Below are 17584 nucleotides of genomic sequence, written 5' to 3'. Positions count from 1 at the left end.
TTCTTGCCTAGGATGGCTGCTTGCATAGCTAATACAAAGTTTTGGAAAACAAATAAGTTGCAGGTAAAATGTAGTCCCTGTACAAAAATGTATAATGAAGTAAATTTCTTATTGGATCACAAGAGCAATCATGTCAAGTTACATAAGGCACAAGGCATAATTATGTCTACATGCCTTCAGTAAATGCTCTTTTTCATGGCAGTCACATATGTGTAGATAGCAGCTACTGTGTAAAAAGCAGCTACTGTGTTGAAAGCAGCAGTATTGGAGGTAAGTTATGAAGTAGCAATGAAAATAATTATATGGTTGGGGGTCACCACAACATCAGGAACTGTATTAAAGGGTCGCAGCATTAGGGAGGTTGAGAACCACTGATTTAGTGCATAACGCGCATTTATGTTTTTCCTAACCAAAGTGCCTTAGAACATCAATTGAACTACATTTGCCAATTTGATGCCCATTTCTCTAATTAAGTCAAATAGCTCTGCAAAGTGGCAGCATTCTGCATAGAACTTATAATTGTGCACAATTTAGTATCATCTGTAAAGATAGAGACATATAAGTTATTGTGAAGCAAACATTCATCCATGCAAAATCACTGGCAGTTTTATTTAAATGCACAAGCAGAAATTGCCATATACTTAGCTTTTAGTGTAAAGGTCCCCATACACGGGCCGATTCTAGCTGGCGATATCAGCCCCTTAGACCGATTTGGCAGCTAATCGGGCCATGTATGGGCACTACCAACGGGCCATGTATGGGCACTACCAACGGGTCTGCCCGACCGATATCTGGCCTGAAATCGGCCAGATATCAATCAAGCAGGTTAAAAAATCTAGTGGGATCGGGGACCGCATCGGCTCGTGGATGCGGTCCCCGGACTGACTTTGCCTATACCCGTCGTTATAATTAGATGGAATTAGCCTGGATTCTCCCAATATCGCCCACCCGTAGGTGAAGGTATACACCTTCACCTACGGTTGGGCGATATTGGGAGAATCCAGGCTAATTCCATGGGTACCTTTAGATATGAACCACAGATATCTTTCTTTGCAGTTCCAGACCAGTTTAGTCTGTCTAATCACAAATATGGCAGCAAACACTGTAAACTTCCTGAATCACTTCCCCACATCTTCACAAATAACGGCTGCAAAATTCTCTAACCGCTTGTATCATGTGGCTTCATATGCTAAAATAAAATTAATGCTATGGGGATGATCCTACTTTGTGTGTCATGAGCACCAAATTAAAAATTGTAAACACCCCACCCCACTGTACACTTTAAAACTTCAGGCTGCATAAAATTTCAGATCCCATGTTGTGTGCCACAGAGATGTTCATTCTAGTAAAATTAATCTATGTCACACTCCAAGGGGTAATAAACTGCCCCAATAAGAACAGCTGGTCCATGGGCTATTTTGTGGGTTGTTCTGTATTTTTAAAGGTAGATTTGATGAAGAACTTTTTATCTTTTTTTTTTAACAATTCTCTTTTGTTAAGGAACTAGAAAGAAAGGTTATATTACAGATATTTTAAAGGAACATTTGTTGTCAAGTTGACACATTTTACAGTAATGTATAAAAAAACAACTAAAACAGTGGTGTCTTCATTTCTTACAAGTCGTCACTAGAGGGCAGTGCAATACAGTTATATAATGCAAGAACATTGAATTCAGTTCACAATGCACTCTTCAAATGGGGTAGCTTCACAATGCATTTCAGTGCACACAGGAACAGGATGGTGATCCCACCTAAGGGTCCATCTATCAATAACTCCCAGACTATTAAATTTCTCTAGACATAATTTTTACATATATGTAAGTTTATAGAGAGGTAGAGATTTCTCAGTTTACAGGGATATATGGTTAGCCCACCTCTAGACTTCAAATGCATCACAATTATTTTCTTGGCATACACGCACAATATAGAGATTAACATAGCAATTAACTTGTTTCGGTGATATCGATTAACTTGTTTCGGTAATATTTTCTCCACCTGATTCATAGGCTCCATCAGTTAAGGAAGGTCAGTTCTTACTTGAATCCACTGTGTTACATTCTTCTAAAATGAGTGGATTATGGGGCATTAACATACCATGTGAATAAAGCCAGCTGGAGAGCGTTGGCATCTGGGGTACTCCTGATTTAGTGTAGGATTCATTTGATGTAGTCTTTGCTTTTGGGGTTAGGTACACCCAATGGAAGTAGTTTAGTTGTGTCATTTTGTCTTTTCTGCAAATAACCCCTTTAAAGGTTGAGGCAAGAATATTCTCCCAGTGCTCTGCTGTAATCTAGTGGATGTCCTGTTGCCATCTTGTGAGCAGTTTATTTCATGTAGCACCTCCAACCTGAATCAACTGGGCATTATATTGTGATAGGGGTTTATTAAGGTCCTCTTTGTGTACTCCTATCTCTTTGCAGAGGCAGTCTGCCTGGCACCCTGTGGGCTCTCTCTACTGTGAATGCAGCAAAAAAATGCTGTTTGACCAAATGTATTTATGAGCCATTGCTCAACTAATTTGTCTGTGGCTGCACCCTCCACCTTCTCTGCTAGGCCCAGAATCTGAATATTATTTCGCTGTTGGAAATTATCAAGTTCATCTGCTTGTTTTTCTAGCAGGACTATTTATTTTTCTGTGGTAGTTATATGGCCTGGAAGAGGTGCTGAGGAGCCTTCCACATCATTTATCCTCCTTTTTGCTTCCCCCGTTCTCTCCCTTAGCTTTTGTACATCAATCACAAAGTCAGTTTTCAGCTAATCTATTTTTCCAAACAGAGCAGTATGGTTAGTAATGATATCACTGAGAATGTCAGCTAGAGTTTGATTCTGAAGGTGCTGGTAGGGTTTCTGAGGTGGAGGGTGAGGCCCTTTCTGTAACCCAGTCCGCTTGTCAAGTGCCCCTTAAGATGCAGGAGACATACCTCTAGTAGCGGTAGTTGTAGTAGCGGTTCTCAAACAGCAGCAGTTTCTTTGCAGCTGCTTCTATTATGCCAGAGGGCTTTTCTGGGTGAGTTGGAATTGGAATAGGCATCATTTTAAGACTGCATGATCTGCGGAGTTATAGTTTCCTTTACCATATATCTGTGTCAGCTTTTCCACACCATCAGGGCAGAAGATTGGCTTCCCAGCATTCGCTCAGAGTTTAGTAATATGCAGAATATTTTTAGTATAGAGTGCCCCTGATGAGAGCACACAGGAGTTGCATCCAATCCATTCTCCATGCAGGCCATGCCCCCAACTTTTTCTTTTATAGAGTGAAAAAAAAGTGAAAAACCTTCCCAGAGGGCAGATCTGTGTTTGTTAAAGCCTTTATAGGCTGACAATGACTTACTATTGCGACAATGTATTTGTCCAGTTTTACCACTTTACAAAAAATTTACTGAATTTTAAAATCTTCAAAAGACTTCTTGAAATGGGATCTTAACTAACCTCTAGAACAACACATTAACTGTGCACAAAGCCTGTAACTGGTAGATGCTTGAGTAATCCTTCATCAGGCTGAAAAGGTTAACATTTGGACAAAACAGCTGTAGATCAAGTAGTAAATTGACAGAAACTATAACCATATCAGACCACTGATTAAATGAGCAGTATACCCTCATTTTTTAACAGTTTAAGTACAGGTATGGGACCTGTTATCCAGAATGCATGGGACCTGGGGTTTTCTGGATAAGGGACCTTTCCGTAATTTAGATCTCCATACGATAAGTCTGCTAAAAATCATTGAAACATCAAATAAACCCAAGAGGATTGCATACATTAAGGATTATTTACATCTTGGCTGGGATCAAGTAAAAGGTAGTGTTTTATTATTACAGAGAAAAAGAAATAATTTTTAAAAATTTGAATTATTTGCTTATAATAAAGTCTATAGGAGATGGCCTTTCCGTAATTCGGAACATTTTGGATAACGGGTTTCCGGATAAGGGATCCCATACCTAATATTAGGGCTTGTTTTGAACAAAATTTTGTGCCCTTTGATTTAATTAGGAAATACAGTATGTATGATTATTTATTTTAAACAGGCACAATCTGAAAATGAAAAGAACCCACAGTAAAGTCTCTTTCTCTTCCTATGCTACCTAGCAAGGTAAAAGCAAATCATCAGTCCACTGCTTTTGTATAATAGCTAAGCTTCATGTTTGACATGTGTGGCGTATATAATGACATTTCCAGTGCACATATAACCCCTTACACAATAGACTTCTGCATTTCTCTGCACTGTTCCCTTTGTTGGTCCCTTTTTCTTAAAAAATGAGAAAATGTCCTTTACACAGAAAACCACAACAACACAGGCACTCTCCATTAATCACTTCTTTGTGCAAAAAAATTTACATTCTTTTATTTCTTAAATTGAGATCCAGCAGACGATTCGGTTACCCAGCCCCTTCATCAAGTGCTTTTCTCTGCACTGCTCTAATTATCTGCCTCACAAAGACCAAACATAGGGACTGATTTACTAATCCACAAATCCGAATGAGAAAAATTCGGTTTGGAAAACAAACTTTTTGCGACTTTTTCGCGATTTTTTCGTCGCCATCACAACTTTTTCATAAATTGTCGCGACTTTTTCGTAACCGTTACGACTTGCGCGAATTGTTGCGACTTTTTCATAGCCAATACAAATTTCGTGAATTGTCGTGACTTTTTCATAGCCATTATGACTTTCGCGAATTGTCGCGACTTTTCCGTATTGAGCGCTCGAAAAATTCGCGACAATTCACGAAAAAGTCGCAAAATACCGATCATTACGAAAAAAACGCATTCGGACGCTTTTCGGACGTTCGTGGATTAGTAAATGTGCCCCATAGAGTAGCTTTAGTTTACAATGTGGAAGTCAAAAAATAACAACACCCATAGATTTTTCATGATTAAAACACTAGGCACAATGTATGTTCAGCATAAGCCCTATTCTTGCTTAATGTACCAAAGAGGAACCTAAGAAACTGGTATATCACAATATGACTAACAAATAAAATCCTAATATGATAATTATTGAGCCACCCATTGTCAAATATAGAGCAAGTATTTGTGGAACTCTGGGGAGCAAATTTATTTTCTGCCTTGGAACTGAAGAGGTCATTTGTTGAATTCTTAGGAGCATAATTGTTTCTACCCTGGGACAGTATTGCTGCATGAGGAAAACAGATACCTCACTGTATTTACAGTGTCATATACCTTATGGATTAGCTGGACCTAGTTATTTTCAAAGACTCATTTTTCCAGCCTTTATGATATACCTGGTGTAAAATGTTATTTAGATTATTTGACTGTTTGCAGTCCAGCTGCATGATAAGCACCTAAAACTGTTCTCTTCTGCACTGAATCTACAGCTTTTATTTCTATGAAATCAAATGAGCAGGGCTCTCTTTACCCTTTGCACTGCTCAGTATTTGTATCTCCAAACAATATGCATTGGAAGCACATAAAAATAAAGAACATGTGAAATTATGGAGTAATATTTCTTGAATTAAAAAAACACCCACAAGTGCAAGCTTGAAAAATGTGACCATAAATGAGTTAAATGTTGTCCACCAGTGCAAAATGGTGAGCTGATGCACTCACCAGATGTAAAATACAGCAAGGCAAAGTAAATCTGCAAATTCTTGATGGTAGTGATAAAGCGGGATCCTCAAATTATGATAAAATGAGAGAAAACAAACATAGTGTATTAACATAGTTTATTAAAAATAAAACCTGCCCATATACAGGCTACTCACAGGATTGTAGTACAAATCAGCAGAAACAAAAACAAGCTCTATGCGTTTTGTGTGATTCCGCCACACTTCCTCAGGAGCCGGATCATAGTTATTTTCAAAGACTCATTTTTTCCAGCCTTTATGACATACCTGGTGTACAATGTTATTTAGATTATTTGACTGTTTGCATCCCAGCATGATAAGCACCTAAAGCTGTTCTCTTCTGCACTGAATCTACAGATTTTATTTCTATGAAATCAAATGAGCAGGGCTCTCTTTACCCTTTGCACTGCTCAGTATTTGTATGTAGTCTGTAAGATCAAGGAATATATCCATTTACGGTGCTGCAAAATATGTTGGCTCTTTATATATTTATTAATACTAGTATATCTAGCAGAAGACAACTGATTAAAATGACATGGAGATGAAATGACTTTTGCTACTTGTTTCAAGTGATAAAACCAGAGATAAACAAATTCAACTTTTAATAGGAACACCATTATTTTCAAAGTATGTTAGAAACATTGATAGTTAATGATTACTGAAAAGTTGCTTAAAATTAAATCTTTTTCATTATGTAAGGAATATTGTGCACGGTAAATCATCAGTTAATAGACAGTGGCTCTTCTATGCACAATATTTCTGTGCTGCAAGAAAATGGGGACATTGACTGATTCATCAGAATTCTCAAAGAAGCTCTTCAGACTTAAAATCATATTAGACAATCTAAGAAAGCTTTTACAACAGAGTTCTTCCACACTATAGTGCATCTCACCTTGTAACTATCCAGACATCGCCTGCTGAATTACTACATGGAAAATAAATATGCAATATTTACTTGATATTACCTTGCCTCTTTGAGGCCAAACAGTAACTAAACCTAAAGTCAACAGGCCAAATGTAAAAAAGAGTATACTAAGGGGCCCATTTACTTACTCACGAACGGGCCGAATGCGTCCGATTGCGTTTTTTCGTAATGATCGGTATTTTGCGATTTTTTCGGAAAATTATCGCGACTTTTTCGTTACCAATACGATTTTTGCGGAAAAACGCGAGTTTTTCGTAGCCATTCCGAAAATTGCGATTTTTTTCGTAGCGTTAAAACTTGCGCAAAAAGTTGCGATTTTTTCGTAGTGTTAAAACTTGCGCAAAACGTTGCGCCTTTTAAGTTTTAACGCTACGAAAAAATCGCAACTTTCGGAATGGCTATGAAAAACTCGCGTTTTTTCGCACAAATCGTATTGGTAACGAAAAAGTCGCGATAATTTCCGAAAAGTCGTAAAGGCGCCGAAAAAACCGCAAAAAATACGAAAAAGTCGCAAAATGTTCGTTTTCCAATCGGAATTTTTCGGATTCGAATTCGTGGGTTAGTAAATCAGCCCCTAAGTAAACAAGAAAAGTACACTTTTTGCCTGAATCTTTGTTAGAGTAAGGCTTGTGCCACATGGGGTTGATTCTCTTCGGAAAATTCCATGCTAAGAATCAGCCCCTACGCTGGCACCAGCCTTCTTCATTCTTCAGGAACTATTGCACTGGCCCAGGTGCAGGCACACACAGCAGATATTAGCTCCAAAATGCAAATTCTTGCGGTTAAACACCAATATCTGCTGCGTATGCGTGCACCTGGGCCAACGGGTGCAGGTAAAGAAGATGGCTTATGCCAGTGTAGGGGGTGATCCCCGGCCTGCATTTAAACAATGAAAAGTGAATGGGGACACTACACATATGAACTGGGTGATGGATATATATGTTAATCCAGTCATATTACTCCTAAGTGTACTTGCAGTTTGATGCAAATCAGGTGAAGTTACAGAGAAAATCTTCAGTGTTTGACTTTTGCAGCACTCAGTATCAAAATTATAGTGCTCTAGATATTGTGGTAGGCCTCAGATTGTAAGTAATCTGTAGTGTAATTAATCAGGTTAACTAACTCAAAGAGGCAAAGTACACGTTCAATTTCTTTATATGTTATGTTGTTTTTGGTTATCATTATCATGTGCCAAATGCATTTCTACTTCCACAGCTTTTTATTTCAAAAAACTGAAAATGGTCTATTTAATCAAAACATGCACAAAACAATACAGTTAAATCAATTATTATCTTTCAGATAAAGAAAAGAAATCGACAGCAACTAGAAAGAGATATTTCCTAGGAACCACTTTTCCACACTAGGAATGACTTGATACTCAGTTTGCTCTTTTAGTACTCTGCAGGCTTTGCAGTACCAGCCTGGCCATCCATCACTAACTTTTACATGGTGGTGATGTCTCCAGTTAAAATACTTCCTGTATCTTTCATCGTCCTTGTCCAGCTCAAAAAGAAAATGAGCAAGTTCCTTAGCACTTGGAAAATCATCTACATGAATAAAGGCATCCCCAGGAATGAATCGTTCATAGTTCTTACGAGAGGTCCCTAGAACAACTGGCACACTCCAGGTACCAAGTGAATTCGACCATAATTTCTCAGTGATATAGTCCTTATATATGGAGTTCTCAAAAGCCAGGTAAAACTTGTACTGGATAATGGTGTTATAAAAATCTTGCTTGCTTAGTTTCATATGTTTATTCCCATAGATATCAACTGAAATGTACTTTTTAAGTTCTTCATAATACTTTATGCGTGGGGCACCTGGATACCACTTACTGACTACCCAGGCCACCAACTTAGACTTAGGTGGAATAGTAACATTCTGTGGTTCCTTCACTGCTTCAATACGGCCGTATGTTACATAGATATCAGAGTCTTGCCGGAATGTCATTGTCAAGTTAAACAGATTATCCAGGAAATGCAAGTTCTGTATAATTAATGGAGGTTCAAGATTAAACCATACCCATCGCTGGTAATGAGGCCTTGGTGTTTGAGGCAGTGTTTCTTTGTTATACATAATATCTGCATGATGTATGATGACAGCATCAGCAACATTATATAGCTGCCTATCTGCTGTTAGCTTGCAGCCAGATATACCATAAACGGTTTCGCAGCTATCAAGTGGAAACCTTTCTCCATAGGGATAAACCCAAACTAGAATCACTAATTCTGTCTCTTTATTGTCTGTAAGAATTTTTGTGTCTAGACTTGTATTCTTCATGACCTCTGTCTCCTGGCAGTGTAAGAAACTTGGCATAACAAGTGATCTTCTCCAGGCAAAAGATAAGAGGAAAATAAATAGGAATATGAGAAGGATCCATCTAACATTTGTTTGTAAGGATTGTCCCAGCACCATGTTTAAACTGTAGAGAGATCATGAGAAGGTTAAGAATTAGTGCAAAAAAATAATGTTGCTAAACTGAATATGTATTCAGTGTATAGAAATCCTCTTTAATTGTTTCTTAAATAATTCACACTAGGAGGGGCGTGTCCAACTACGCACTGGAGAGGACATAGGCTCCAAGACACGAGCAGACACTCGTAACACCAAGCGCAGAGACTCCCCAGGGAAACCGATCGAGGCCTGGAAGTGCTGATGAAGCCATTCTAAATTTTTGTCACATCCGATCGCGACTTCTGGAAGGTGCCAAAAAACTACGGAATTAGCGCCAGACCCCAGAGACTGCCACATAGACCTGAGTAACTGTGCCTGGGACCCCGGGGGCATCGTACATTGGGCCCTAAACCTGCCTATAACCCTACACAACACCACAGACTGCTGCACACTGGCAGAATCAGTACTGTGCACTATAAACCTCAAGCAATCATACAGGCAGCTATATGCAACCCCACTTTTGGCAACCTGTAATCAATCAGAGACTGGATTTACTTTTCAGAATGGTGAATTGAGTGATAATATGTAACACTACCACGCACAGACTGCTCTCCATCTGCATATCCTAATACCTTAACCCACAACCAACAGTAACATATCTAGTGGGATAGTAGCAACTGAATTAAGGGGGAAAAATTGGGAAGCACTCACAGAAACAAAAGCCAGATGCAGCTGTGTGACTGGAACGCGTTGCATGTACAGAGCCGCAGGACTCCAATCACAACACAAATGGCGACTCACCCCCAACATCACCTCCCTCACCAGAAATAGCAGCGCAGACATCAGAACCCCCCTCAAGTGAACTCCTCACAGCTATACTAGAAAGCCAAACAGCCACTACAACACAACTGGAGAAAATCAAGGTAGATATCTCTCTCCTGCGCCGTTACCTCCAGAAATTAGAGAGGCAAAGGCTAGAATTTCTCTTTAGAGGACATGGTATTGCCACTCACAAATTATATTGCAACTATCAAACAACAGCTTCAGCAGGTGCTCGATATATCAGAAGACTTGAAAAACAGACTCCGCCAAAATACTGTCCATATTGTAGGCCTACCTGAAAAGACAGAAGGTCGACACCCAGAGACCTTCATAGAAAGCTGGCTTAAAGACTCTTGGACTCTTGGAGATATTCTCCAATGCATTTGTGGTTGAGAGAGCCCACAGGGTCCCCACCAAGCCTCATCCTCCTCAACGGCACAACAATTTCACTATATCCGGACTTCTCTCCAGCTGAACAGAAACAAAGGGCTACATACACAGCAATCAAAAAGCGCCTCAGATAAGAGTCTTGCCAATGAAATAATCCCCCATCTATTAAATACACTCACAATGGCAAGCCAAAGTTCCACTCTTCCACCCTCCTTTATGGAAACCATTATTGTTTTGATATTGAAACCTCAAAAAGATCAACAATCCCGCAACTCCTATAGAACAATATCCCTACTTAATACGGATGCTAAGATACTGGCCAAGATTCTCGCAACCAGACTAGGTCAAGTCATGCCAGACCTCATTCACCCTGACCAAACTGGGTTTATGACTGGCAAGACAACTAACATCAACCTAAGGAGACTATTCTTTAATTTGCAGACCATACATGACAATGCAGGATCGCAGATAGTACTTTCATTAGACTCAGCTAAATCATTTGACTCAGTGGAGTGAACCTACCTGTGGGCTGTGCTCTCCAAATTTGGATCCAACTTCATAAAATGGATTTGTATGCTTTATTCAGCTCCTAAAGCTAAGATTAAGGCAAACAGAATCTAACTCCTTTCCACTTACACAAGGTACCAGACAGGGGTGTCCACTATCACCCCTGTTATTCACCCTGGCCATTGAGCCCCCCACCATCCTAATCAGACAAACCCCAACACTGGAAGACTGGCCCCTGGGACCAATAGAAGAAAGAGTCTCCTTATATGCAGATGACATGCTGGTCTACCTGGCAGACGCAGGCCCCTTATTAACCACCTTGGCCAGTATCATAGCACATTTTGGAAATCTCTCTAGATTGCAAATTAATTGGGATAAATCCACCTTGCTACATGCCCCCCCTTTCCTGCGCTACTACAAGACACCTCCTTAATGGCAGTAGAAACATTTAAGTATTTGGGAAAACCAAATCAACTCAGACCTAAACACCTATACAGTATGTCACAAAACCTTGATCCAATCCTATCCTCCTTAAATAATATCCTACCCATGTGCCCCCCTTCCCCTAACACTTTGGGGGAAAATTAACATTTTTAAGATGGTTTACTTGCCACACTTTATATACATATTCCACAATTCTCCTATCCATATCCCCAAAAGCTTCTTCAAAGCCATTAATCAGACCCTAATACACTTTATATGGGGAGAGGGAATACACCCAGAATTACCTAAAACAATAAAACATCACCTATTAAAAAAAATAATTCGCACTGGACACTGCAGCACTAATATTAAAATAGAACTACGATCTGTGTTTCCATGATGTAAAATCCTGTCTGCAGAATAAAGGTTGCCCTGGCACCCTATAGTAGCCTAGACAGCATATATATATATATATATATATATATATATATATAATATATATATATATATATATATATACAAATTCATTACAATCAGTGAAATTACGTATATCTAAAAAACCATATGTATGTAAATATATATATATATATATATATATATACACATACATACATATGGTTTTTTAGATATACGTAATTTCACTGATTGTAATGAATTTGTAATGAAGCCACGTTACTTGTACAGACTATTTCCAACCCCCTTTAGGTTTACAGTGTTTATATTTATTTATAAGTTTAACATAATTAACCTAATCACTATCATTGCTATAAAGTCTCAAGTTAATAGTAAATGAAGGGTATAAGAAAGGTCACTGCTGTACATTAAATAAATACATACTACTAATAATCTTCTAAGTCTCTTGCCTCCCAACTCTTTTAACAGCTGTGTTAGATTGCTGTACGATGGCGCTTCCACTCACCTCCTCAGTGTAGTGTATACACACGTCTTGGATTCTGGCGGTGTCCAACCTTAGCAATGACTTGCGGGACACATAAGTAGCCCAGACATCATAACTTACCAATGTAGCTATGAGCTATGAGATAGCAGATACAGAAGCATTAAAAGCACACTTCTTAGAGGAAGTTAAAGAATATTTATGTTTGTAAGTACTCCATAAACCATGAAGAATTTAGATTTTCTGGTCCAGCAAGTGGGGAGATGTGGGTGTGTTCTAAATGGGCTAAACTACTTGGGAATGTGGATCTTTTCATGCAACAGCACAAGATTTTCTAGGGTTCTACAAAATCTGAACCCCACAGATGTGATGTAAGTTGGATGAGATAAAGTCAAATGGTGGGTTTTGCTCTTGTGCCTACACCCCACAGTCAACGCCCAATTTCAATGACAGAAAAAAAGTGTTTCCCATACCATCAGATTTTATCTCAATGGATGCAGAAGCATCATGTAGTGTTCACATGTAAGGCTGATGCCACACGTGGCGTTTTTACGCTGCGTATTTTCTCAGCCTAAAAATGCCGCACAAGCCACACAGCCCCTGACTATGGCTTTTTCAGCCTAGTACTGGTGACGTAGCAAATCCCGTTTCCATGGTGCTAATAGTGCGAAATAGTAAAAAACGCTGCGTATTTCAGCTAGGTCTGGCAGCTGCCTTTGTGTATACATAGGAATAGCTTGCTGTGCAAATAACGGCGTATTTCGGTAAACGCTTGAAAAATCCGTGGTAAGGCGTTTTCTAGCGTATTTACACATTGTATAGTTTCCTTCGAGTCTTTTCAAGTTATTTCTATGGATGATGATATCGTGCGTTTTTCAGCCGCCGAGAGAATTAGAAAATATGCAGCGTAAAAACGCCACGTGTGGCATCAGCCTAAACGTTACATACATGATATAAGCCACACCTGTGTGCATTCAATTCTAATTATTTGAATTGTAAGGTGAGTAACATTTTTACTTTGCATCAGAATTGCTTAATTTTAATTGTAAATGTTGCCAAATGCTATTGTACAATAATATATAAAGCATTTGTGTTTGTTTCTTTTCATTTGCTAAACAGGAGACACCAACCTGGTTAGGGTGAGAAGGAGCCTAGGAGCCCTTCACAATGCAAGATATGCAGTGTAAATTCTTGTAATAACAGAAGGTGCTTACATGCTTTACGCTATATACATAACTCTATGTTAAAACCAAAAATGAGAAGCTTTAACTTTCACATAAGAGACAGAGACATGTAAATCACCCCTTAATCTCTGTGTGGCCAACTGTGCATCCAGAACCATTGGTTTTATAGAACAGATACAACCTAAAAATACACAATCATATATCCAAACTTGCAGACAGTCTATTTCTGTCTTGTATTATCTCATCGGGACAAGATTATGGAACATTGTGCAAAACTATAAGTTCCATGCAGGATGCTGCCTCTTTGCAGAGCGATTTGATAAAATTGGAAAACTGGGCAGCAAAATGGAAAATGAGGTTCAATGTTGACAAGTGCAAAGTTATGCACTTTGGTAGAAATATAAATGCAAGTTATACACTAAATGGTAGTGTGTTGGGGGGATCCTTAATGGAGAAGGATCTGGGGATTTTTGTAGATAACAAGTTGTCTAATTCCAGGCAGTGCACTCAGTGGCTACTAAAGCAAATACAAAAAATACAAAAAGGGCATTAACTCAAGGGATAAAAACATAATTTTGCCTCTATAGGTCCCTGGTAAGTTTTGGGCTCCAGTCCTTAAGAAGGATATTAATGAGCTGGAGAGAGTGCAGAGACGTGCAACTAAACTGGTTAAGGGGATGGAAGATTTAAACTATGAGGTGAGACTGTCGAGGTTGGGGTTATTTTCTCTGGAAAAAAGGCGCTTGTGAGGGGACATGATTACTCTGTACAAGTACATTAGAGGGGATTATAGGCAGATGGGGGATGTTCTTTTTCCCATAAAAATTATCAGCGCACCAGAGGTCACCCCTTTAGATTAGAGGAACTAAACTATAATTTGAAGCAGCGTAGGTGGTTTTTCACAGTGAGGGCAGTGAGACTGGGATGGCAGATTCTGTCTTTAAAAGGGGCTTGGATGATTTTTGAATAAGCATAGTATCCAAGGCTATTGTGATACTAAAATATATAGTTAGTTTTGATGTAAGTATATATAGTTTATGTATGTGTGTGTGCATGTGTTTGTGTGTGAGTGTATAGATAGGTCAGTACAAGTTTGCATGTGCTGGGTTTACTTGGAAGGGTTGAACTTGATGTAACTATATGTAACCATGTAACACCCTGAGAGGGTGTGACTTGGAAATGATTTTTGTGTGAAAGATTTATGTAGATTTTCTTTGAAATTGCAGTAATGACATGTTTTAACAAGGTGTGTCTTTTAGTCGGTGTAAATGTCTATTTTATCACCTTTACCCTACTGAGAAGCACTGCATTGATTCATTATGGTGACTAAGCTAAGTGCATAAGGGGTCTCCGAAGCTAAGCGCATAGGTCTCCTAACTTGTGCATCATTTAAACCTGGACTTGACTCAAAAGATAAGAGCAAAATTTTGTTAATGTGCAGGGCAGATATGGACACCAGTCCATAAGAAGGAAAAGAGTGATACTAAACTGGTAAAGAAACTGAACAATTGCACTAAAAGGAAATAATAACAGTTGGGTTTTGTCTGGAGAAGATGTGCTCATTATGGAACATAATCATTCTTTATAAATAACTTAAGGGACATAAAAATTAGTTAGTATGGAATCTATTTTCAAATATAAAATAAATGAACAAAGGAAATGGGACTTGAGAAACAGAACTTTTACCTAAACCACCACAAATGCTTCTTCACCATGAGAGTGGTGAGGCTGCCCTGCTTAGTGGGGTTAAACTTCATGTACAATTGTCTTTTCTTCAACCCAAATTAATTATTTAATGCACTGCTCCTGACTGGAATGTGACTTCACTGGATAAGCAACTGCAAACAGCAGTAAAGTAATGTCACTTGAGTTTATATTCCCATGTGACGTGTATGAGGTTATTTTAGCTGGTTAAAAGTTTGGGGTTGTGGGTTACTGCCCAGGTGCAAATTTGCTCAGTATTGGTAAGTGAAGCGTGTTTTGTTTGCAGGGTTCAAGGTGCACTATTCATATCTGGGGTCATCATATGTTTGTATGGCATCAAACTATTCAGCAGATGTGGTATTCATATTTATGATACAGGTACAAGTATAAGATCTATTTTTTGGAAACCTGTTATCAAGCTGAAACTTTTCTCCAAAAGGATAGACCAAATCTAGAATCACTAATTTTCTCTCAGTGTCTAGACTTTTATTCATCATGATCTCTGTCCCCTGGCAGTGTAAGAAACTTGGCGTTATGATCTTCTCCAGGCAAAGGATAAAAGCAAAATAAATAGGAATATGGGAATGATCTATTTTGTTTCTAAGGATTGTCCTAGCACCATGTTTAACTGTAGAGATCACGAGAAGATTAAGAATAAGTGTAAAAGAATAATCTTGCTACACTAAATATGTATTCAGTGTATAGAAAGCCCTTATTATCATTCACACTGGACATTGCAACACTAATGCCAAAGGCAGCACTCTGCCTGCCCTATGCTGCCTGTGTGTGCCATACTCTGCCTGCCCTATGCTGCCTGTGTGTGCCATACTCTGCCTGCCCTATGCTGCCTGTGTGTGCCATACTCTGCCTGCCCTACCCTGCCTGTGTGTGCCATACTGCCTGTGGGAGGTGAACCTGGCAGGGGTTTGTTCTGGGATTTTGTTAGCAGTTGGAAATAGTCATTATATGGTCCCTAAGGTGTGTAATTATATGCTGGGGGTTGCTGTGCTATGCACAGGGGAGGAAGAGTGGATATGGATTTAAGGGTATGTCTTAATATGACATCATATAATTTTTTCACATATGAATGAAGGGTGATATGCCTACATTGAGCACCAACCATTTGGGTTTTTGCTGTGCTACCACCATTAATGTGGGTATGGTCTTTAAAGCTCTGGTGATAACATGGGTGTGGTTTGAAGTGGATGTGGTTTAAGAAAGGGGAGTAGTCAAAATTGGCTTCCATTAGCAACCCTCCACCATGTAGGCCAGAAAAAGTCCGCCCCTTGGTACCACAGAAGTTGGAGTATTGCCAGCAGTCCATTATAAATTCACACTTTAAATATTTACATGAATATAATAAACTGGATTGGTATAAGGGTTGTGGAACAAGCAGTGCAGTCTTTTTTCTCTACTTTCCCCACTGGGGTATTTTTGTTCATTTTTGTTACTTTTAGGGGGAGATTTATTAAGACACGAACGCTCGGAGCGTATTTTTGCTGATTTTTTGCTGCTTGCGCTACTTTTTTGTCATCCCCTTTTTATATCCCAACACACCACCCAGTTGCTGCTGCCTGAACTGCAGGGAAACTCCCTCTAAACACACAAAACCTACAGGACCACCTTAGGTGTCCAAATCCCACAGGGTCACCTTCTAGTGCCTGTCTAGGAACCCACCTAAGGGGCCAAATTTGGGGATCCCTACATCTACAATAGAGTCCCTTTCAAATGAAAAGTAAATAGCAAATTAAAGGTATAATAAAGGTTTAAAATTTAGTGGTTGAGCACAACTTTCCCTTTTTTTGCTATAGTTTATACAGGAGCAGTGGCCAGCTCCATGTTGTAGCTCCCACCCTTCCCAGCTACAGTCAGGTGATCCCAGTGGAGCCAATAAAAGGGCAACCATTTGGGAGTTTTAACCTTGAAAGCAAGAAAGTTGCAGGTAAAACTTAGTCCCTTGGCTAAATGTATATTGAAGCAGAATTCTTAATGAATCGCATAAGTCAGTGTAGGACTGGCCAGAAGGGATGACTTTGACGCAGTTGGCCAGCTTGAAGTATATTGCAATATATGGACAAACAATCCCTGTTTTGCTTAAAGGGAAGGGCATTTCTTGGCAGCTTAATGCACAGAATGTCTTAATGTCCTATATGTATTGATAATGGGTGAGTGCAGAGGGTCTCTTGTTGTTGTCTGTATATATTTTGTGGTCACAACCTCATTGCACCCTACCTAAAATGTAGTGGTTGAGCACAACTTTCCCTTATAGCTATGGCATAATAAAGGTCACTGCTGTACATTTTAAAAATATAAACTTCTAGTAATCTTCCAAGTCTTCTGCCTCTGATTTCTATTAACAGCTGTTGTACAAAAAATTCAGATTTGAATCCTTAGCGATTTTATTGTAATGACACATACTGATGTCAAACAAGTACTCTTTTCTCATTTGTTTACTAGCCTATGTGGATTATGTTTGTAATTTATTTAATTTATTTTCACATTATTATAATATTATTATTCTGTAAGCTTCTGTATTGTTCACACCTGTAAGGCCCATCACTTGCACCTGTAAGCCCCTGCATTGTTCACACTTGTAGGTTTCTATGTTGTTCACAACTGTAAGCTCCTGCATTGTTCACAACTGTAACCTACAGCATCATTCACACCTGTAATAATGAAATATGTTGGATTCCTCCTTGCCTGCGATTATCCTGAAGAGGATATAATATATATATATATATATATTACAGGTATGGGAT

The 17584-nt window shown here is 38.9% G+C and overlaps 1 protein-coding gene across 2 annotated transcripts; it reads right to left on the bottom strand.

Moving 5' to 3' along the window:
* Positions 1-7643: 7643 nt before the first annotated feature.
* LOC100497863 (galactoside 3(4)-L-fucosyltransferase) lies at positions 7644-12122 on the bottom strand. 2 transcript variants are annotated; one of them, XM_004917407.3, is made up of 2 exons: positions 11962-12122; positions 7644-8928 (listed from the first exon to the last, which is right to left on the bottom strand). In XM_004917407.3, exon 2 carries the CDS (start codon positions 8919-8921, stop codon positions 7830-7832), a length of 1092 nt encoding a protein of 363 aa, XP_004917464.3. In that variant the 5' UTR covers positions 8922-8928; positions 11962-12122; the 3' UTR covers positions 7644-7829. The 2 variants fall into 2 exon arrangements, with proteins under 2 accessions (XP_004917464.3, XP_031748039.1); XM_031892179.1 differs by having other exon boundaries at positions 11880-11968.
* Positions 12123-17584: the final 5462 nt, after the last annotated feature.

Source organism: Xenopus tropicalis, chromosome 8 (assembly GCF_000004195.4).
Source record: "Xenopus tropicalis strain Nigerian chromosome 8, UCB_Xtro_10.0, whole genome shotgun sequence".
NCBI classification, from domain to species: Eukaryota; Metazoa; Chordata; class Amphibia; order Anura; family Pipidae; genus Xenopus; species Xenopus tropicalis.
The sequence above is the reverse complement of the archived record's forward strand: the minus strand, read 5'-3'. Positions and strand labels throughout refer to the sequence as shown.